General features: G+C 43.4%; 1 protein-coding gene across 1 annotated transcript in view; it reads left to right on the top strand.

Annotated features, from left to right (window-relative positions):
- The first annotated feature begins 1,591 nt into the window (after positions 1-1,591).
- The window catches only part of GLIPR2 (GLI pathogenesis related 2), a 40,591-nt gene continuing 19,227 nt past the window's right edge, over positions 1,592-22,955 (top strand). Inside the window, exons 1-2 of the mRNA XM_074943213.1 lie at positions 1,592-1,750; positions 19,813-19,921. Of these exons, the coding sequence (XP_074799314.1) occupies positions 1,738-1,750; positions 19,813-19,921 (122 nt within the window). The 5' untranslated portion in view covers positions 1,592-1,737. The remainder of the gene's footprint in view (positions 1,751-19,812; positions 19,922-22,955) is intronic.

Here is a 22,955-nt window from a genome sequence, read left to right as displayed (position 1 = left end):
CGCAACATAGCATGGTCTTGAGCAGCCTGGTCCATCAGCTGGCGATTAGTCTCTTGCTGCAGCCATACTGCCTCCTGTTGGGCAGCTGCCTGGACACGGGTAGCCTCCTGCTGGGCAGCTGTGGCTTGTATCAGTGTTCGCACTACCTCCTCCATGGTGGTGAAAAAAAATAAATAAACCCTCTCTTTTTTTTTTAAAATAATAACACCCTCCTTCCGCCGCGCTGTGCACACCAAATCCCACTCCTGACACCAGTTGTGACAAAGTTCCTCCTCTGCCTTGGTGGGTCCTGCGCTTATTGGCGGATTTTCTTGCCTCAGAGGTTCACAGCAGCCCTCTGGCCACTTTCGTGGCTCAATTCTGCCGTTCACTCAGTTAGCCTCATCACTGGCCAGCATGGGGAAAGGAAGAATAGCAATCCCCGCAATCTCTGCTGATCCACCTAGTGGATTGGGGAACAGGCCAGAGACCTTCCCCTCTGGTGGAACCCACAGTCCAGTTCAACTCCTCTGGTATGAAATTGGGAGTTGTGGAGGGATGGGGGGAACCCGGGCCCGCCCTCTACTGCATTGTATACAGAAAGGTGGTTACTCTTCCCTTTATATTTATGACAACCTTACCCAGGGAAAAGGGACCAACTTAACCTGGGGCTAATATATCTGCCTTCTATTACTCTCCTGTAGCCATCTGGCCCGACCCTGTCACATGCTTTACAAACATAGGAAAGAAAAGTCCTTAGTGCTAAAGTTCATAATTGAATATTTATATACCAAAAAGAGAAAACAGCAGCAACAACAAAAAAAACTGGTTGTTTGAGGCGATAGTGTAACAAACCAGTAGGAGACATGAAAACTTTAGTATGAGGGATGTGATAGGATGACTCCCCAGTTCAAAATCAGTTTATACAACTTGGCAATTTTGCTAGATTTACATTCTTATTTCCTCCGTTTATACAGACTCCGGGTGGCTGGGCAGTGCGGCCGCAGCGCCCCCAGCCCCATGTGCTGGACGGCCAGCCCCAGAGTGCCGGCTGGCACAGCTGCAGTGCCTCCAGCCCTGGTGCACCAGCTCAGCACCAACCGCCCTGAGTGTGGGAGGCAGGCGAGCCAGCCGTGGCAGAGCACTGGGCACTGCATGGGGAGCCTGGCCTGGGGCCAGAGCGTGGGTGGGGCCATGCTAGGCTGTTTGGGGAGGCACAGCCTCCCTCTGCCTACCACACCCACCACCCATGCCCCCAGGACCGCAGTCACACTCTAAGATATCTAGTTATTTTTACCTTAATTAAGTTGACACACCCAATTTAAAGTAAGTTAACTTCTTTTTTATTGTACTGTTGTGAAGCCTGTTGTGCCAGTTCACATAAGGTTTAGTATTTTGTTTGTAACAACTTAGTGTATCAGAAATGGTCTGTTATTACTAAACTAAATTGGCATGTGGATGCACATGGTGGTTTTTGAGCTGCTTGGTTTCTGTGGAAGATAAATAACCCCAACTCTAAGCTGGAATCTTGCTAAGAAAAGAATTTGCCTTATTCCTTATAAGGCATGGGCAGGCTCATAAATGGGTGTAGTTACACTTTCTTTGTGCTGTGAGCGCACTCTAGCACTGTCAGCTCTGCAGGCAGTCTCTGCAGGCTTGGAGCTCTACAAGGAAATTACAGTCAGCTCAAAACACATCTTAATCTTATAAGAGAAACTAAGTCAACAGACGCTTCAGGTAACAATCAAGAACGTGGTCATGGGAAAGTCAGGTTGGTGAATATTTATATGGAGCTTGTTGTGAATACTTAATCTGTAGATTATGTAAACAAAGCTTGTATGCTAAAATCTTTCCTTGTGGTTTAAGAATTGCAAAAATGTTAGTGGCTTTGTCTTGTATAAGCTGATTGCTTTTATGCATACAATAACAGGAGTTTCTTTGTTTTGTGACAAAGGAATGTTTTCATTAGATTTAAAAATACTGTACAAAATGTATAAGACAAAACCAGTTACCATATTAGATATGGTGACTTTAATATTTAAGGTAGCTTTGCTTTTATGGATGCAGTTAGACTAACTATACAGTATTTGAAGCAGGATATTTATAATGATAAGCACCTTAGTTTTGAAACTGCAGTTGGTGTGTGGCTCTGTAAGCATAACGGAGGCAAATCATGTAGTTATAAATACGCTTATTGAATTAAGTTAAGTATTTCTTGCCTAGATGACCATATTCAGGAAACTGTTAGGATCAGCCTTTGGCTACAATTCAGCAGAATATAGTCTCTGGCTCTGCAGGGTTCATAGGTTTCACAGCTGTGTATCCTCCTCCCTGTTGTGAGGATGAAATCTACCCCCCTCTGCTGCATTAGACATTCCACAGCTGTCCCCTTTGCACGGCTGAAGTTTGTGGATATGATTCTGATATCTCTTATGCTGGTGTAGATCAGAACAAATTCCACTGAAGTCACTGGAAATACACTTGTTTTACACCAAAAAGAAAAGGGGTACTTGTGGCACCTTAGAGACTAACCAATTTATTTGAGCATAAGCTTTCGTGAGCTACAGCTCACTTCATCGGTCCGATGAAGTGAGCTGTAGCTCACGAAAGCTTATGCTCAAATAAATTGGTTAGTCTCTAAGGTGCCACAAGTACTCCTTTTCTTTTTGCGAATACAGACTAACACGGCTGTTACTCTGAAACTTGTTTTACACCAGTGTGCCTGAGATCAGAACTGGGCCTAGGGCCAGCATGATGTCTTTATATTAGTTATCAGATTTATGGAGCCGATGGAGATTTGCTTATTATGTTCAGTCGAGTCTATTAATGTGGGGATATGAGTTTAACCCAGTTGATTTTATATCTGTTAGTCTGAAGAATTTGAAAGGGCTCATGCCGCAAAGATACTAAACTATCTCACTGAAACTGCATTTCAGAGAAGGGGAAGAAGGACATTATGCAATTTAAAGATTAATGCTCTGTTTACACACACAGTTGACAGGAACTGAGAACCAAACATAGCAGAAGAGGAGTTCTGACTCCAGTAAAATAGCTTTTAGATGGTGAAACAGAAGTTTCCTCTAATACAAATAGGTAACTTGAAAAAAAAAAATAGTCTAAGCACAGGCCAGGCCAGGCCTCAATCATTCCGTCCCCTGGCGGACACAAAGGAGAAGTTACTCCAATACTAGAACACTTGTAACTCTCTTGCTCACATGGGGATATTGACTGTTCTGAGAAAAATAAGGGGCTAGTTGGGCATGAAATATGGGGGAGCTTATTTACATATTCTCACTGCTGTGAAGCTGAATCATTTCTTTTGACACAAACAATGGATGGTCACCAATAAATGGCATATATAGGGCCTAGAAACTAGAACAGAGGACTTTCAGTTCTTAAAAATGCAGGCCTCTCCCAGTTAAGCTCAAGAAACATCTTCATTAGCTGTCAGTTATGGTAGGGCTTTTTGACCTTATCTGTTTATTGGGAGTTGAACTGGGCCTTTAATCCTTGGAAGACCATACACCAGGTGCCATATTGTCAAAACCACTCAGCACCAATAATTAGGATCAGATTTTCAGACAGCTTATCATGTTGAGTGCTGAGGTCTTTAGAAAATCTGGTCATAAAAGGTGAGACAATTGCAAAAACCTGAGCAGGACTTAATCCATCCAACAGAGGGAAGTAGGATACATACATTCTATGTCAGATGTTACATGGCTAGTAAGTGAGTGCTCTTTGTAGTCACATGGCTCTGAAGGCTACAGACATTTTCAAATGGATTAGGTCCTTAGTAAATATGTTTGTGATTTAAATACCTATCCTGGTTCAGCACTTCCAAATTTAACTATACAATTTTTAGATTGGAATAACAGTTTTATGCTATCAAGTATCAAGCTTTATGCTATCAAGTTAGTCTGTATCCACAAAAACAACAAGGAGTCTGGTAGCACCTTAAAGACTAACTGATTTATTTGGCCATGCATCTGAAGAAGTGCTTTTTTACCCACGAAAGCTTATGTCCAAATAAATATGTTAGTCTTTAAGGTGCCACCAGACTCCTTGTTACTTTTATGGTAGTAGAATAAAAACAACAATCATCAGATAAATTAATAACTCAGTGTTACACCAATAAAGATTATGTTTAATTGGGCAAAAGTGGTGGAAATCAAAATAGGTGCAATCCAATTACAATTTGATTAAAATCTGTTTATCTTGACATGGACATGGTCCATGTTTGAATACTGGTAATTCTGTGGATGATAAGATTAATCTCTGTAATAAATAACCGATTATGTTTCCCTGACACTTATTATTGAGCGTCAGTTGTGGCTTTTATTCTGAAATTACTTCCAGTCTCTTACTGGTTTTTGTTAGTTTGCCAGTCTTGACATTTCTTGTGGGTGTAGTTTTTAGATAACCATTATACAAATACATCCCAGAAGTGGATTTTCTTTGGTTACTTAACAGGTGGTCCTCCTCCTTTTGAATCAACACTGGGTGACCCAGCATGCTATCAGTGGGCACTGTGTGTTGCTGGGGGTACATTCAGATATGGTATATAAGTGAGGTCCTCATAGGTGCTGCTACAACCCCTGGCTTGACGTGGTTTCCATCACATACAGGACTTACAGTTTGGTTCAATGGCTCTCAGTACCTGCACTATACAAATTGTTCCAGCACCACTGGAGATCCTGACCATCTATCATTAAAAATCTTCCAGGCATACAATAAGAGTAGGGGTGTTGAGCCCTATGTCCTGGCCCTGTTCCTTCTTAGACAATTACATTCACTGACTAATTTCTCTGTGCAATTTCAATCTGATGTAGTATTCTTCATTTCCTGTCCTGAACCATTCTGTGGTCTTTGCTCTTTAAATAACTGTGTGTTCCATACAGGTGGCTGCATTTCAGTGATAGGTGAACTATTCCTAGTATATATTCGATGTTGTGAAGCTTAATTAATATTTGTAAAGCTCTTTACGTAAAGATCCAAACTCCTGTGCAAATGTAATGTGCTCCACAGATCACATTCCTCATCCCAAATACCAAATAATTCAATTAATGCTACCTCCTCACCAGCTACAAACTAAATCAGTTTATGAGTTCCCTAGGACAAGTAAATGCTAAACAGCCCTTACCTCCTCAACAAATTGATTTGTGCTGGCCCTACACACGCAACCTTCTGGTGGGAGGATGGGGCAGGAGGCTTCCCCCCATTCCCCTACTCAGCCCTTGATGGGGCAGTATTGGCAGGAGGCCCCCCCATACAAGCAGAGCTTTCTGCTCCAGGAGCTATATAGAACAAATTTTTTTTTCAATGAAGAGTACATTTACCAAAAAATGCATTTGTGGAGGCACCCAAACTGCTTATGAATTCAGGTCAAATTTGGCAAATAGTTTAACCTGGAAAAAAAAGCCAGAAAACAAAAATTTTGAAAATATTGAAATGTTTTGAATCAACATTTCAGGAAGGAAATGAAGATTTGACTTGACAGTTTGTTTGACATTCCGAATTTTCCGTTTCAACTCAAATGACTTTTTTTGTTTTGAGAAAAACCAAAAGAGTTGTTTCTGTTTTAAATTAATTTGTTTTTCCAGTTTGCCCATGGAACCAAAAGAAATCAGTGATTCACTCAGTTCAGAGTCACAGGCTGGCCAAAGAACCGTACTCCTAACAGCAGCAGCTGTGCCCCTCCTACCGAGCACCTAATCTCAGTGGTTCTCAAAGTTTTGTACTGGTGACCCCTTTCACACAGGAAGCCTCTGAGTGCAACCCCCCTTATAAATTAAAAACACTTTTTAAATATATCTAACACTATTATAAATGCTGGAGGCAAAGCAGGATTTGGGGTGGAGGCTGATAGCTCACAACCCCCTGTGTAATAACCTCACAACCCCCAGTTTGAGCACTCCTGCCTTATCTGCAATGCCAGCCAGGTTCCCCCCTTACAGAGGCAGTTGCTCTCACCCTGCTCCCAAACAGTGGTGTGGGTGGTAGAACCATCTCTCTGAGCCTGCAGACAGATATCACTACATGGGATATGTTTAGAAGATTTTGTTTGAAACTTTAAGGGCATTTTTAAAAAAAAGGTAAGCCAAGGTTCTGCAGAAATTGATGCAAAGATTGCTATTTGCTGTGGGTGAGTGGGTTTTTCAAGCCCTAGTAGCGATATTTCTAAATTCCTAGCCTAGCAGTCAGACTGCCTTCTCGCTTCGTAATTTTAGAACATTGAACATGATAGCAATACTCCCCTGTCAGGACTAGAACATCCCCTCCCATGAAAATGACCCACTGGAGGACACACCAGTCGGGAAACTCCCCAAATTTTACCTACGTTTTCAGGAAATCATTCCTTTGGGGACAGTATTTGGGGCAGCCTTTCAACTCCATGAATCCTGGGGATCTGAAAGGAAAAGAATCTCTACATACTTCTTGACAAGAAATGACCACACCAGGGCAGGCAATTCTATGCTGCTCTGGTGTTGTTGACCTCCATTCAGCAAGATTCCTAACAGCTGAATCCACTGCAGCTGTGCAGGGGCTCTGCAGCTTTAACTCCCAATAACTCCCATTTGGATGTCTGTAGGGCCAGCTGGTAATGATGTTTCAGAGAGCAGCTGGTTGCCAGCCCCACCCCTAGGCTCTGAGGAGCCTGATCCTTGCTGAGAACCCATAAATAAGCTTCTAAAGGTCTCTAGTGAAGGGGTGGAAGAATATTGCAAAACTGGCACTGCCTTTCTCTCCCTCCCCCTACCCACTTTCCAGGCTCCAAGAAAGGCATTTTTAATTTGGGCGTTTTCTACTCTTGAGCAGAGGGGATGGCCCGAGGATCTGTCACTAACTGCTCTTTGAAGTAATCTTGTTAATGTGGTATAAAATAACATCACGTTAGGGGAGATTCAATAAGGAGTGACTCAGTAGATATTGTATATCAGTGGTTTTCAAACTTTTTTTCTGGCGACCCAGTTGAAGAAAATAGTAGATGCCCGTGACCCAAAAGAGGGGGTTGGGGTGTGGGAGGGAGCTCTGGGCTGAGGCAGGGGATTGGGGTGTGGAAGGGGTTCAGGGCTCTGGGTAGGGGGTGCAGGCTCTGTGGGGGGCTGGGGATGAGGGGTTTGGGGTGTAGGAGGGGGCTCTGGGTTTGAGGGGGGCTCAGGACTGGAGCAGGGGGTTGGGCTGTGGGAGGAGGTCAGGACTCTGGGCTGGGGATGCAGTCTCTGGGCTGGGGCTGAGGGGTTTGGGGTACAGGAAGGGGCTCTGGGTTGGGGGGGTTCAGGGCTGGGGCAGGGGGTTGGGCACAGGCTTTTACCTCGGGCCAGAGCTGGATTAATCTTCTGTGGGCCTGGCCCCAAACATATTTGTGGGCCCCAATGGGGGCAATGGTGCGTGGCACGGGGAGGTCAGTCCCCAGAGCAAGGGGCCAGCCAGAGGCAATGGGGCATGGCATGGCAGGGGTGGTCCCGCTCCGCCCAGCCCAGTGCGAGGCCACTATTTACAAACCGTCAGTTGCCAGACACACAGTGGCCCACCCGGCCCTGTGCTGCCAGCATGCCCCTTCCCCTGGGGGGCGGGCCCATGCCATGCCACACAGCCCCTCCCCCTCACCCAACATCCCCCTGACTCCCTATGGCCAGAGCCCCCCTGGACCCACTATGCCCAGAGCTCCCCCACCCCACCCCACAAATGCAGAGCGGCCTGCACAACACTACTGCTGCCCAGTGCCGCCCTGCCTACAGCCCCACCACAACTGCCCAGCACCCCCCACAGAACCCCCACTCCCTAGTGCCCCAACACACGTTTTCCGTGCCCCCTTGCAGCCCATCTCCCCCCACACCCCAGAGACCCACTCCCCCACACCCTGCCTCCCAGCCACACTCACCTGCTCTGCTGGGAGGCTGAGACGGCAGCATAGCCAGGGCTGGTCCCGGGGTGGGGAATCGCTCTAGCCCCTCGGGAGTGACGCGATCAGCCAGGTCCTGGCTGGGCTCCCTCAAAACGCACTTGCCTGGAGAGGCCCAGCCAAGCCCCCCACACTGTTCCCCCCACCCCCACCTGGCTGAGACTGGCCGGGCTTCTGCACCAGTCCCAAGCGGCTCAGGTCCGGGTGCCCCACAGGTGGTGGGAAGCAGAGACTTCCTGGAGCCGGAGATGCATTGGGGTTCGGCCAGGGGGCAGAGAGGAGCGGGGGGGGGTCGGGGGGGCCCTCGGCCAGGTGGTGGGCAGGCCAAGAGGAGCAAGTGGTGGGCGGGGGGAGCCAGTGGGGTCTTGGGGCGCAGTGCAAGTGGAGCAGGCTGAGGCCCCTTATGAATCATAGAATCATAGAATATCAGGGTTGGAAGGGACCCCAGAAGGTCATCTAGTCCAGCCCCCTGCTCGAAGCAGGACCAATTCCCAGTTAAATCATCCCAGCCAGGGCTTTGTCAAGCCTGACCTTAAAAACCTCTAAGGAAGGAGATTCTACCACCTCCCTAGGTAACGCATTCCAGCGTTTCACCACCCTCTTAGTGAAAAAGTTTTTCCTAATATCCAATCTAAACCTCCCCCATTGCAACTTGAGACCATTACTCCTCGTTCTGTCATCTGCTACCATTGAGAACAGTCTAGAGCCATCCTCTTTGGAACCCCCTTTCAGGTAATTGAAAGCAGCTATCAAATCCCCCCTCATTCTTCTCTTCTGCAGACTAAACAATCCCAGCTCCCTCAGCCTCTCTTCATAAGTCATGTGCTCTAGACCCCTAATCATTTTTGTTGCCCTTCGCTGGACTCTCTCCAATTTATCCACATCCTTCTTGTAGTGTGGGGCCCAAAACTGGACACAGTACTCCAGATGAGGCCTCACCAGTGTCGAATAGAGGGGAACGATCACGTCCCTCGATCTGCTCGCTATGCCCCTACTTATACATCCCAAAATGCCATTGGCCTTCTTGGCAACAAGGGCACACTGTTGACTCATATCCAGCTTCTCGTCCACTGTCACCCCTAGGTCCTTTTCTGCAGAACTGCTGCCTAGCCATTCGGTCCCTAGTCTGTAGCGGTGCATTGGATTCTTCCATCCTAAGTGCAGGACCCTGCACTTATCCTTATTGAACCTCATCAGATTTCTTTTGGCCCAATCCTCCAATTTGTCTAGGTCCTTCTGTATCCTATCCCTCCCCTCCAGCGTATCTACCACTCCTCCCAGTTTAGTATCATCCGCAAATTTGCTGAGAGTGCAATCCACACCATCCTCTAGATCATTTATGAAGATATTGAACAAAACCGGCCCCAGGACCGACCCCTGGGGCACTCCACTTGACACCGGCTGCCAACTAGACATGGAGCCATTGATCACTACCCGTTGAGCCCGACAATCTAGCCAGCTTTCTACCCACCTTATAGTGCATTCATCCAGCCCATACTTCCTTAACTTGCTGACAAGAATACTGTGGGAGACCGTGTCAAAAGCTTTGCTAAAGTCAAGAAACAATACATCCACTGCTTTCCCTTCATCCACAGAACCAGTAATCTCATCATAAAAGGCGATTAGATTAGTCAGGCATGACCTTCCCTTGGTGAATCCATGCTGACTGTTCCTGATCACTTTCCTCTCATGTAAGTGCTTCAGGATTGATTCTTTGAGGACCTGCTCCATGATTTTTCCAGGGACTGAGGTGAGGCTGACTGGCCTGTAGTTCCCAGGATCCTCCTTCTTCCCTTTTTTAAAGATTGGCACTACATTAGCCTTTTTCCAGTCATCCGGGACTTCCCCCGTTCGCCACGAGTTTTCAAAGATAATGGCCAAGGGCTCTGCAATCACAGCCGCCAATTCCTTCAGCACTCTCGGATGCAACTCGTCCAGCCCCATGGACTTGTGCACGTCCAGCTTTTCTAAATAGTCCCTAGCCACCTCTATCTCCACAGAGGGCTGGCCATCTCTTCCCCATTCTGTGATGCCCAGCGCAGCAGTCTGGGAGCTGACCTTGTTAGTGAAAACAGAGGCAAAAAAAGCATTGAGTACATTAGCTTTTTCCACATCCTCTGTCACTAGGTTGCCTCCCTCATTCAGTAAGGGGCCCACACTTTCCTTGGCTTTCTTCTTGTTGCCAACATACCTGAAGAAACCCTTCTTGTTACTCTTGACATCTCTTGCTAGCTGCAGCTCCAGGTGCGATTTGGCCCTCCTGATATCTTGAGCATGGACCTGGCTCCATGGCGCCACTGACGCCATTGTAAACCCGGCACTGCCTTTGGCGGTTCCCGGTCAGCCACGCAGCGGGGCGATAAGGCAGGCTTCCTGCCTGTCCTGGCACCGCGGACCATGCTGTGCCCCAGAAGGGGCCAGCAGCAGGTCCAGCTCCAACCCGCAGTTTAAAAACCACTGTTGTATATCCTCTTACATAGCCTTCTGTAAATATGAGTCAGAATTGAAAACAAAATAACTGTATCCGTGAGAAGTGAGTGAGCACTAGGAGTATCCTAGGTTGTACTGCCAATTGAGCCAGTACAACAAATAAATAACTGATAAAATCCAAAAAGAATACAAATGATTACAAAAGAAAAACAAATTACTTTTCAAAATTTGTTTTAAACACAGTTACAGCTTGAGAAGCAAATGTCATTTTTCTCTTTAAGAAATGGGGGATAAATGCAACTTCTGGAAATATTCAAATGCCTTCCATTTCTTTATGCAGAGTGAGATACATCTTAAAGTGAGCTAAAATTCATGTCCCTGTTATGAAGCTGTTATACAGAATGTCTTTCGACACTTGTTGCAACTGCCTTGTTCTAGCTCTTAAGGAAAGTATCACAAATTCACTAGAGACCCCATCTATTCATTGTCTGTGAAACCTTATACACACAGGCTACCAAAATGATAATTCATTTTCTGTGTTTGTATGTTTTACCAGACCAGAGGGGATAGACAGGAGATGATGAATTAGTCTGTTAGCAACAGGATGTCCATGTTCAGGACCATTAGGGCAATTGCTGATCTTAGAAATGTTATCTCTTCTTATTGTCTAAGGCTCTTTCTATACAAGGGATAGACTAAAAAAAGTGCTTTTTTTAAATCAAGCTACTTAACCCAGTTAAAAACACACAGACCTGCTTTTAGTCTGTTCCTTGGATGGAAAGGCCCTAAATCAAACAAAGGATTCGAGATGCTATGTTTAAAAAAAATCAAAATACAGTATTCCTAACCAGCAAATAATGCTTTAGGCCAAAATCTGTCTTGCACTCCATGTAACCCTGCTGAAGTCAAAGGAGCTGCATGGTGCGTAAGAGAGTGCAGAATTTGGCTCTAATTTTGCATAGCACTTGCCCTTTAAACATGAGACTCACCAATGTTGCAGTAGATTGTGGCATATCTCCAATTCTTCCTGTTTATTGAAGGTTAAGTGCAGCCCACCTGTGCTCAAAACTGAAAAATGCTCAGAGCAAACATATCTGAGCAATTTAAAAGAGCAAGACAGACTGTACTTGTATGCAGTTCTATCTCAAGGTTCTTCATAAAGTAGAACTGCAAAACATGCTCTCTTTGTTGCTTTCTCCTAATCCAAAGGAAAACCGTTGGGTTTTTTTCAACAAGTTAATAAGGCATCACAAAAATTTTTCCTTTACTAAAATTAGGTGAAAGTTATTCATCCAAGCAATGAGTCTTCTGGCGGTGTTGCCAAGTGGACAGAGCACTGGACTAGGATTGAGACCTGTGTTCTGTTCCCAGCTATGCCACTGGTTTCCTGGGTGACCTTGTACAGGTCACTTCAACACTGTGCTTTAGCTTGCCCGTCTGTACAATGGAGGTAATGATATTTATCTCCTTTGTACATTGTTTTGAGATCTAGTGATGAAAAATGCTATATGAATGTGAGGTATTATTATTGTTATTTTATTTATTAATACAGTGGTAGTTTCTGCCTTTGCTTGTGTGGGTTTGAATTGCACATAATCACTGCTTCATATATACTGGAGAATCAGAAGTTTGGGTGGGAGAGAGTGTGCTATTTTGTACGTGTGCCATGCAGACTTAAGAGTGTGCCCACCTTCAGGAAGGTCATCATAGTAGTAGAGATAGCATCTGGTGCAAAAACTGCTGACAGGACCTTATGCATACAAAGACCATCCGATTGCAGTAATCCAGCCTTCAGGGCTTTATTGTGTCTCTGTAGTGCACGTGTTCCAGAGTGTTCTGTGATATCTGACCCCAGAGTGAGGTAAGTCACATAAGTGCTAGCAGTAGGACTGAAGGAGTATTTCATAGTTCTAGTTTCATAGTGCAGCAGAAATCCAGGGATGTGAGTGTGCAAGGTAGATTACCAACTCCTTTTGAAGATTCATCCCATGGATTTAGAGGATGGCACACTGGTGTCCCCTCCCCCCTTGAGTTTCCTTTCCCCACTCTCCTCCCCAAGGGAAGGGCCCGATGTCAGGTAGCTGCTCCCCTAAAGAAATATGGAGGTGAGGGAGGGGGCCTGTAGGGGCAAGGTTGTGGAAGATTGGCGAGGAGCTAAGTGGTGGACTATGTGACTGGATGTAAGCGGAGGATGCAGGCAGTTTCAATGAACTTTGTCTGACAGACCCTGCCAAAAGATATTGTCGCATAGCTCAGCATATTTTTGCCTGTAAACAAGTTAGTTTATATAATAAACATAAAGCATACATATAAGAATGTAACCAGCTGTTGACCCCATGTAACCCTGAGATAAGCGCGGAGAATATAGCGCCGCAGAGGACTCCCCCCCAGCGGAGTCCTGCCTGGTCAACTGTCCCGAACGGCCAGAGTCCCCTGCAGCCCCTCCGCGCGTCCTAGGGGCTCTCCGCGCAGATTGGAGCGTAGGTTGTTCCTTCCTTCCTTCCTTCAATAAAGCGTAGTTTACTATTCTTAGGCCTGAGTGTCCTCCTTTCACTGGTATCTCCCTCCCAGCCCTTGCGGGCACAGGGCCAAAGGCTGCTATTCTCCCCCAAACCCTCAGAAGATCAAAATAAGGAAGGAGCAGGCTGAGTCATTTGGAGGAAGAGGTTTTGGGCCTGCCTGAGGTCAACACAAATCTCTAAAGTTCACTGACAAGGAACCAGAATGAGTTTTAGATTTCCATAGAAACCATGTAATTTTCATATGGTCTCAGGTTTCAGTGTGACCAGTTCACACAGCCATGTGTACTGCGCAAATAAATTATGGTATGATAAGGTAACTTGGAAGATAACCTGTGCAATCACTCTGGAGTCTTATGCAGCTGTTACTGTGATGGAGGGGTTCACAAATGATTTTATAATTAGAAAAAGCTCTTTAGGGTATGGACTGCTTCTGAATGTGTTTGTACAGTGGTTAGCCCAAATGGGGCCCCAATCCTGGCTGGAGTCTCTAGGTCCTACTGTCATGCAAATACTGTAATGAAATAAATTGGACCACATCTTCATAGAGTGTTGTGTGGACATTTTCCGTCCCTGTGGCAACTACAACAATTGTCTATGTGGTAAAGAAAAGTTAAGAAACTATTTAATGTATTTTAAGCGTATTTTAATGTGATCTAGAAACTGGAAAGAAGGAGCAATAAATCTCCGTGGACAAGCAGCAAGACCTTGTTACGTGATGTGGCACATATACTATTGCATAGCCAGTGTAATGTAGAGAGAAATAGTGTGATGAGAAGAGATTCTATCTTAACTTTAATGAGAGCTTGAGAGACATGAGCCTCACTGAAAATATAGCCCCCCCATGTTGAGAAATGTGTAAGAAAAGGCAAGATGGGAGGGGGAAAAATACAAAAATAGATCAAGGAAAATCCTCACCAAAAGGGATCTCATAGATTGAAATTAATGCTATTTTGAGCAGGTCTAACACACACACAAGAAAGTCCAGCATAAAAAAAAAAACAGTGTTCCTGGAAACTGTGTCCCTTCCAGTCCATGTATAATAATAACCCCAAAACCTCTAGTGCCTTTTGGCAATACTTTCTCTGTGAACTTGAGGTACCGCACCAGGAGGTATTTTTTCTTAACTCCTGCCATGTGCAGGAAGTTACAAGGATGCTCCTCCCATTTTCTGGAAAGATGGAGTTGCCTCTTTGCTCTCCTAATACAGCATCCTTCACCCTGTGCTTGCATAACTTTTTATTTCTTCTGTGTTTCCCATAATTATTGCAATTATTTCTTTTATTTGAAAGAGGGGAGCCTTAACAGTGGGAAAATTCAAAGTTTTGAAATGAGGGGAAGGAGAAATTCTATAATATTAAAATGGAGTAAGAAATATGAAATTTTAACTCTTTGCTAGCATTCCAAAAGGTTTCATAATTAAAGTAGCAAAAATCCCCAACGGCCATGTGGTACTAGATGGAGAGGGCTCTAAATTACTACAGATAATTCTTTCCCAGGTATCTGCCTTATGGGTCTTGCTCAAATGCTCAGGGTCTAACTGATTGCCATATTTGGGGTTAGGAAGGAATTTCTCCCCAGATCAGATTGGCAGAGACTCTGAGAGCTTTTTGCCTTCTTCTGCAGCATGGGGCACTGGTCACTTGCAGGTTTAAACTACTGTAAATGGTGAATTCTGTGTAACTTGAAGTCTTTAAACCATGATCTGAGGACTAGTAACTCATCCAGAGGTTATGGGTCTATTTCAGAAGTGGATGGGTGAGGTTCTGTGGCCTGCAACATGCAGGAGGTCAGACTAGATGATCACAATGGTCCCTTCTGGCCTTAGAGTCTATAAAGACCATCCTGAATCCTTTGTGACCTTGGGCATGTGGAACAAAGTGAGGCAAAGGATAGGTATAGCTGTGGACTTTTAACTTCTCACCCAAATCAGAAATCTCAGGTATTTCTCCACAGAAGGGTTGTTATTGTAGGGGAATAAAATGACTAAATAAAGATTACTGTAGCTGGTCTTGCTTCAGAGTAGGACGTTTGTCCCAGTACATTTAATTATATCTGTACTATGTGTTATGATATTCTCACTTTTATTTCAGAGTCATAGCTTTACTAATAAAAGGCAATTTTCACAATAAAGGTAAGTTATAAAATACCTATCATAGGTGAACACAATATGACATGTACAAACCAGCATGGCTTCTACTAAGGCTCTGAAGCACCTTTCTAATCCCCTGATCCTGGGTCAAACAAAGACCAAGAGAGCTCCTGGCATAATTTAGCCTGGAAATTCTCACTAACTCTTACTTTCAGTGTCTGGCTTCTCAGTTAATAGCATGTCACTGAAATGGAAAACTAGAATTCCTTCCAAAACAAACTAAAAGATTTTTGGCAGTTTGGAGTCTCTACTTGCATATCAGAGCACACAGATCCTGGGGTGGGACGGGGGGAGCAAAAATAGCACATGGCCCTGAGATCATGGTGGATAATTGCTCATTTATATAGTTGTTCTATAGTAGCTTTTTTGTGGGAGTGGGAAAAGAGCAGAGAAAGAGACAGAGAAACTCTAGGCAAAAATTAAGTCATCTTTGCTAAGCCTTGAGGAAATTGTTGGTATTGTCAACTGTGTCTGTTACTTATTTGCTTTTGTAAGCCAAAATGCGAGTGCAAAAATAATTTTCAGTGCTATGTTTCTGCTAATACGTTGAGTGACTATTTACGTGATCTTGTAAATCTCTGGACTCTTTGGCTAGTATTCTTCTCTTTTGCTCTTGCTGTTATTGGCGATATTTGTGTCACAGTTCCTGAGTTAACTATACTTCTAAACCTCCATGGTCCCCATGAGTGTATCTCATTAGGTCTTAGGCCTCTAGCTGTGACCTTTCTCAGCGCAAGATCCCACAATCCTCTCCCTCCAGACATGACTACATACCTGTCATTCTGTGATCACCTCAGCACCTCTCACTTCAGAGGCAATGACAAGGTTATTCAGTGACCAACTGGCTCTCATAAAGTAGCATACTATTTTTTTAGAACAAAAACATTTCAGCTCAAACATATCTTAAAAACAATAAACAGCTCATAAGCAAGCCTGGTTTTTCAGGTGGTCATCCATCTTTCATATGGAAACCCTGGCAGGCTTTAAAGCACTTCAGGTCCTCTCACAGGGCCTGTCTATGGGCACAGACTCATGTCAGCTCTTTGATCAAGTGTGAATGACCCTCTCCCAGGTCAGGGCTGTCACTGTGTACAGTTTCAGGCTTCACTCTGTATTCATAGGCTTCTTGAACTAGGTCAAACCAATATATGCTATTTCTGCAAGGAGCCGTAATTTCAAAAACTTATCTGCATTGTTTCAGAATTGGGGATTTTCATTAACTGCCATCCATTGATTTACTGCAGGAAACATTTTTTAACTTACCCATTGAGCCAGGGATGCTCACTTGCAAGCCCACAAAGATACATATAACATTTATATAATAGTCATTGAATAGACCATGTTGTTAGGGGGCTTATTCCTTCACCCACTTACTTCCCTGGTCCTTCTCGCATGAACAGAGAGCAACAATAACCGAAGTCCGAAGGTGCAAACAATTCAATGTTTATTGGGGTGAACTTCCAGCAAGCAATGATTCCAATTTCCTTCCTTAGTGTCCCCCTTCCCAGCTCTGACACCACAGAGCCTTGCCTGTGTCCCTGTTCCCATTCCCCCCTTCAGCAAAACATGATTCCAATTCCCCCACCCCCATTCCTTGTTCCCATTCCCCCCCTTACTTCCTGATTGACTACAGACTATATAGTAAAACTTGAGTTCTGCTGAGCTATACCTTAACCAATCATTTTACTGAAATTTAACTAACCAATCCTAACATATTGTAACATGATTATCTAACCAATTATATCCCACCACCTTATTTAGTTTACACCCAGCAAAAACAATTATACAGCAGACAGAAACAATCACAGAACCAAACAGAGATTATACAGACAAACAATAGGGAAATAGGGACTACAGTGATAGAACAACAAAGAAATGAGGATTTCACATCCCACCTATTGATAAGTGAGTTCTTGCCGGATAGGGTGCTATCAAACTAAGTTTCCTTTAAATCTTCTAGGCTCTTCCCTTTCTCTGGAGGTGATAGATCCGATCACCTTTTTAAGAGCCCTAGATTGCCTTATTTCAATGTGACGAGTTTGATATGTGAGGATGTGACCATACACTTCCCAGCTTATGGCTGTCTCTGCTGCTTAGCCAAAGATCTTAGCCTAAGAACATGGCCTTAGACTATCATAGTGAGAGAAGGCCTATAAACAGGTAGACTGTGATTTTGATTCTTGTTTTGTACCTCTATAACTAGCTAAGTGATAAGAATATACCTAAAGTTTTAAAGTATGGGCCTTTACAGATAGGCCTGAATATCTATATCCTATTACATGTTTCAAAAGCATCTGTCACAATTTGTATTTGAATAAAAGCTTTCTCCCTTGCTGTCCAAGATTTTCCACTGTTTGATACAGGACAGAAGTGATAATCCACTGTAGATGACATCAGTCAGTCATCGTGGAATTTGATTAGTTGTTGCATGCAGTAGTATGGATCTTATTCCGGCAAGTGTAGCTTGGAGCATGCAGATGCAACTCCTAAAGCAATCTCTGAGCCAAATTCAGTGATAACAAAAAGGGTGGCGTAAATTGTTCAGAAAATGGGTGTATGTGAGTTTAAGAGGAAAAGTGGTATAACTGGCACCAATTTGGCATTAAAGGTATGAAAAGTGAGTACAGAATACAAGTGGAAGGAAAAACATCTTACAGGAAGATGTAGGGGAGGATGCTAGGCTGGTTTCTTTTAATAAAGTTACATCACCCAGAAAACTCCCATTGCCAAATTCAGACCTGCGTAAGTGAACACAAGTCACATTGACTTCAGTGGAAGTTGTTAATCTTTATTTCAGGGATTAGTTTAATGTTTATTTAATGTCAAACTGGTGCAAATCACACTGTTCTGCCACTCAACACTCATTCATACGTGTCTTCTGACGAATGTACACCTGTCATTTTACTGTACATAACTAAGGCTAAAATTTTTCCACGGAGGTCGCAGAAGTCATGGAATCCATGACTTCCAGCAACCTCCATGAATTCAGCCCTGTCAGCCAGGAGCTGCAGGTCCTCCTGCCACCCTCCATGGCCACAGGCCCCTCGGAGCGTCCAGCCGCCACGGGAGCGGGGATGCAGCTCCTGGCCGCCGCAGGCAGCAGGGGCCCCCAGTAGCTCCCGGCCAGTGGTGTGGGCCCTCCCAGAGCTCCTGGCCGATGTGGTCGGCAGGGGCCCCCCACAGCTCTGAGCTGCTTCAGGTGGCGGCCTCCCTCCCCCGCTCCCAGCCCAGTGCAGGCGGTGGGGCCCCCAGAGCTCGGAGCGGCAAGGGACCCAGGAGCTTCGAGCCACCCTGGGTCCTTCAAAGCTCCCGGCCACTGCAGTGGTGGGGGGACCCTGGAGCTCCGAACCCGTACAGGCGGTGGGGGCCCCCAGAGCTCGGAGCGGCCCACACAGCTCCCCAGCCTCTGCAGGCGGTGTATTGAGAAGAAATTTAGGAAAACATAAGGTTAATAACAGGAAAAACTTCCCAACCAGGAGGTGAAATAAACTGGAAATAATTTTACAGGGGAAGAGTTGGAAGTTCTGTTGTTTAGGATATTTAAAAATAGACTCGATAAAACATAATTAAATGGATAATAGTGAACAATCCTGCATCACTGGGGAGTTGGAATTAACATTCTAATGGGAATTGTCCTCTTGTGGAGCAGCAGTAATTAAAATTGAAACTAGCTTCCCATTTAAGGTTTGTATATATATTTTTTTCTTTTTCAAACCCAAACCGTCCCCAAAAGAAACGGAAACTTCACACACCACAACTTATCCTAAAGTATAGTTTCTCTGTGAAGTTTGGAAAAATTCAGCAAAGCCGTTGTAAATCTATGATGTCTCAAAATTTCCCTTGTTCATTTTTTGAAACCTTTCCTAATGGCTTTTTGGCTCATTGCATCTAGGAAACTCCAGTCTCTGCAAACTTCTTACCGCCGTCAGCAAAGTGAGTTGCTCCTGCTTCACTATTCCAGTGACACCATATATCACTACTTATTCACCCCTTGTTTGCTGTCTTAAAGATGAAGATTACCAGGGTATAAAAATAAACATCTTAAAGTTTTTGAAAAAGCAAATTTTTACAAGAAACAAAACAATCCGTTCCTGTCTCGCCTCTCAATATTTGTGGTGATTGTTTCAGTCTTTAACCCCTGATTTGTATTTTCAATTCCTCATACATTTTTTTTCTAGTACTGGGTGATGGGGAGTGGTGTGGGGGGGGAGAGTGACTTTATGCAATGTATACTTCAAAATATGTGCATATATCTTAACATAGTCTTTTGACTATCTGTACAGGGAGGGTTGACATATGTAGAATGGTCCTGTATAAAAAACTCCTTTATTTTTATTCATCATCATAATATAATGCTACTTATATAGTGTCCTTCCAAAAAAGTATCTCAAAGGGCCTGATTCTGATTTACACTCAGGTTACACTTATGACCTAGCAGTATAAAAGGGCCTTAAATTATGCTTACTTTAAGACCTCTTAACACTGCTACCGTGGTGTAAAAGAGCCTTATTGTTCTGTGTTCTGCAGGCATTAATCAATAAACCCACATAACTCCCTCTTGAGGTCATAGGTAGGTATTTAAATATATATAACACCTTTCAGAATTCTTAGATGTAAAGCACTTGGTATAATTCTGGCTTCATTTCATTCTGCTCATAGGTAATTAGGGTGGTACAGCTCTGTTGTTATTTCACTGAACAGCGCACACAGTATTCTTTAGATTCATTCAGAGTGCTGTACCAGCTTTCCAATATATTTCAAGTTTTCTTTTCCTGATTTTAATGAAGGCTGTATTTGATAGACCTTTCCAATATTTTGCATTATTTCAGCTTCCAAACAATTTGCTGAAGAGGTCTTAAAAGCCCACAATGACTACAGGAAGAAGCATGGCGTCCCGCCACTGAAGCTTTGCAAGAAGTTAAACAGTGGAGCACAACAGTGAGTTCAACCCTTCCTTTCTTGTAATGAGACTTTTATCACATATATGAATTAAGCATAGCACATTCTATTCTATTACCCAGCGCTGGGATTGCCTATGCATAGCCCAGAAATATGTGCACTTTGCCATGTATTGTCCTTTGTTGAGGTGTTGCCTCCAATGTATGATGCTTCCATAAATGATGCTTCCATACCAGTGAATCTCTCGTGGTGGTGGAGGTATTCATATTCCTAGCTTCTAAGGCCAGAAGGGACCATTCTGATAGTCTAGTCTGACCTCCTGTATAGCACAGACCATAGAATTTCCCCCAAATAATTCCTAAAGCAGATCTTTTAGCAAAACATCCAGTCTTGATTTTAAAAATGCCAGTAATGGAGAACCCACCACGACCTTTGGTAAAATTGTTCCCATGGTTAATTACTCTCACTGTTAAAAATTTACACCTTATTTCCGGTCTGAATTGGTCTAACTTCAACTTCCATCCATTGGAGTGTGTTACATCTTTCTCTGTTAGACTGAAGAGTCCATTATTAAATATTGGTTTCCCTCATAGGTACTTATACATGGCAATCAAGTTACCTCTTAATCGTCTCTTAAGATAAATAGATTTTGCTTCTTGAGTCTTATCACTGTAAGGCATGTTTTCTAATGCTTTAATCATTCTTGTGGTTCTTCTCTGAACCCTCTCCAGTTTATCAACATTCTCCACAAATTGTGGGCACCAGAACTGGACACAGTATTCCACTAGTGGTTGCACCAGTACCAAATACAGGGATAAAATAACCTCTCTACTCCTACTCGAGATTCCCCTGTCTATGCATCCCAGGATCCTACTCTTGTCATCTCCAAAAGTACCCTATTTTGGAGATGGAATAGTGGAGAGATACAATAATTTCACAGAGCTTTGACTAATATAATAACACCAGAGCTTTGATTAATACACATTTTTGTGAGACTACTATTTTGTGCTCTGAGGGAAGGAGGACGGAAGAAATCATCTTTTAGAAACGTAGGAACTACCACACTGCATCAGCACACTAGTCTTTCTAATGTCCCTGAAAGTAGGTATACTAGATCATACAAAAGAAGGTATACAAAATCTGAGAATGGACAATATATGAAATAACCTACCCTTAAAATAAGTTTCTTTCTACTCCTGACAGATAGATAGTGGTTGGTTTGTGTCCTAAAGCATGTAAGCTTATATCCTTTTATCCTTCTAATGTAACTGTGTAGTAAACGAGTCTTCTTGTTATCTATATCAATAAATCATTTTTGAGTATTACTAAATTTTGACCTCAATAAATTATGCAGTAGTGAGAACCCCAGGTTAATTAGGGCTTGATTTTAAAAAATGCTTCAAAATTTGTTGTGTTATAATTATATCTGAAGTCCCCTTGTTTTATTTGAGATGTTTCCAATTGCCTTTCTCTACACCATTAATTATTGTACATCTCTCTTGGGTTCCCTTGTATTTGTCTTCTCTCTAAAATGAATAGTCCTGCTATTTTCAGTCTTTCCTTCAGGAGCCTCCCCATTTCTACAGTCCTTTTCATTGGCCACTTTTGGACGACTCCTCCTTCTGTCATATTCTTTTTGAGATGCAGTGACCAGTATGCAGTTTCCACAGTATGCATCCGATGAAGTGAGCTGTAGCTCACGAAAGCTTATGCTCAAATAAATTGGTTAGTCTCTAAGGTGCCACAAGTACTCCTTTTCTTTTAGTGACCAGAACTTAGCCCAATATTCCAGGTGGTGCCACACTATTGATTGTATATAAACAGTAATATTCTTACTGTTCTCTAACCCATTCTTTATGCATCCTAAATTTTTGGTATTTTAACTGGTTGCCTTACACTGAGTTGTCCACAGCCACCCTAGGTCTTCTCCTGCATGATTACAGTTAATATAGACAACAATGTTTATGAATAGTTCAAATTATTCTTTCAAATGTGTATTACCTCGCATTTGTCTCTATTGAATGTCATCTGCCATTGTGCTGCCCAATTGTGTAGTATTGTTAAGTTCTGGAATTCCTCACAATCCTCTCTGTTCTTGACTAATTTACCACTTAACTTTTCCCTGTATGGCATGGAACGGAGAGAAACCTTTGCTTGACTGATGTTAGTCGCCTTGGTGTACAGTATTTATTTATTTTAACTTTGGAAGGCACTCAGATACTAGTGTAAACAGGCACTACAAGCACCTAATAACTTTTGTGTCATTGCAGATGTAAGCCCCTATTCCAATCATTAATATATTAAACACCGGTCCTAGTAGAGCACCTTGGACAACTTCGCTGTACACCCTCAATCAAGCAATTCCCTGTCATTAACTGATGCCTCTCACTGTGCAGAAGACTTCACAGAAAACTTGGGCATTGGTGGCACCTTGGTCTCTCCTCTTCTCTGCCTGTGGCACACAACAGTTTAGTCTCCTGATGACTGAAATGCTTTTTTTATTAAAAAAAAATTAATACATCACTGGGCTCAGTTTAGAGGTCTCTGGGTGAAATGCCGAGTGATAGACATGAGGACAGAGTAGATCTATGGCTCCCAAACTGGATTGATTCACATACTACCTTCCTAAAAAAATTTATGTTTGAGATACCACATGAAAATTTGTCCTTGGTGTGCATATTTATTTTAGGCCTTAATAGGCTGACCTTATGTATTTCCAGATTCTATAGAAAAATAAATGCATACAGAAGCCTAAAATATTTGATTATAATATCATTTGAAAACATCTCAGGTTTTTAGACAGTGCAACAAGAAGCAGCACATTGAAGCAGCCATTATTATTATTGGCCTTTTGTAGTACTCGGATTACAAGAAACAGTTAAATATCTCATCCAGGATGCATTGATCTGTGTCAGTATGCGGTTGCACTACATGCAGTGGCTTGACTTTTTAAATCATCTCATTTAAATTCAGAGTTCCTGCTCATTCTTATCTGGATGGTCGCTGAACACAAGCCAAAGGTCACGTTGTTTTCCTTTTGCAAGATGTAAATCAAGAAAAACACAAAATACTT

This window comes from Natator depressus, chromosome 2, assembly GCF_965152275.1.
Source record: "Natator depressus isolate rNatDep1 chromosome 2, rNatDep2.hap1, whole genome shotgun sequence".
Taxonomy (NCBI): domain Eukaryota; kingdom Metazoa; phylum Chordata; order Testudines; family Cheloniidae; genus Natator; species Natator depressus.
The sequence above is the reverse complement of the archived record's forward strand: the minus strand, read 5'-3'. Positions and strand labels throughout refer to the sequence as shown.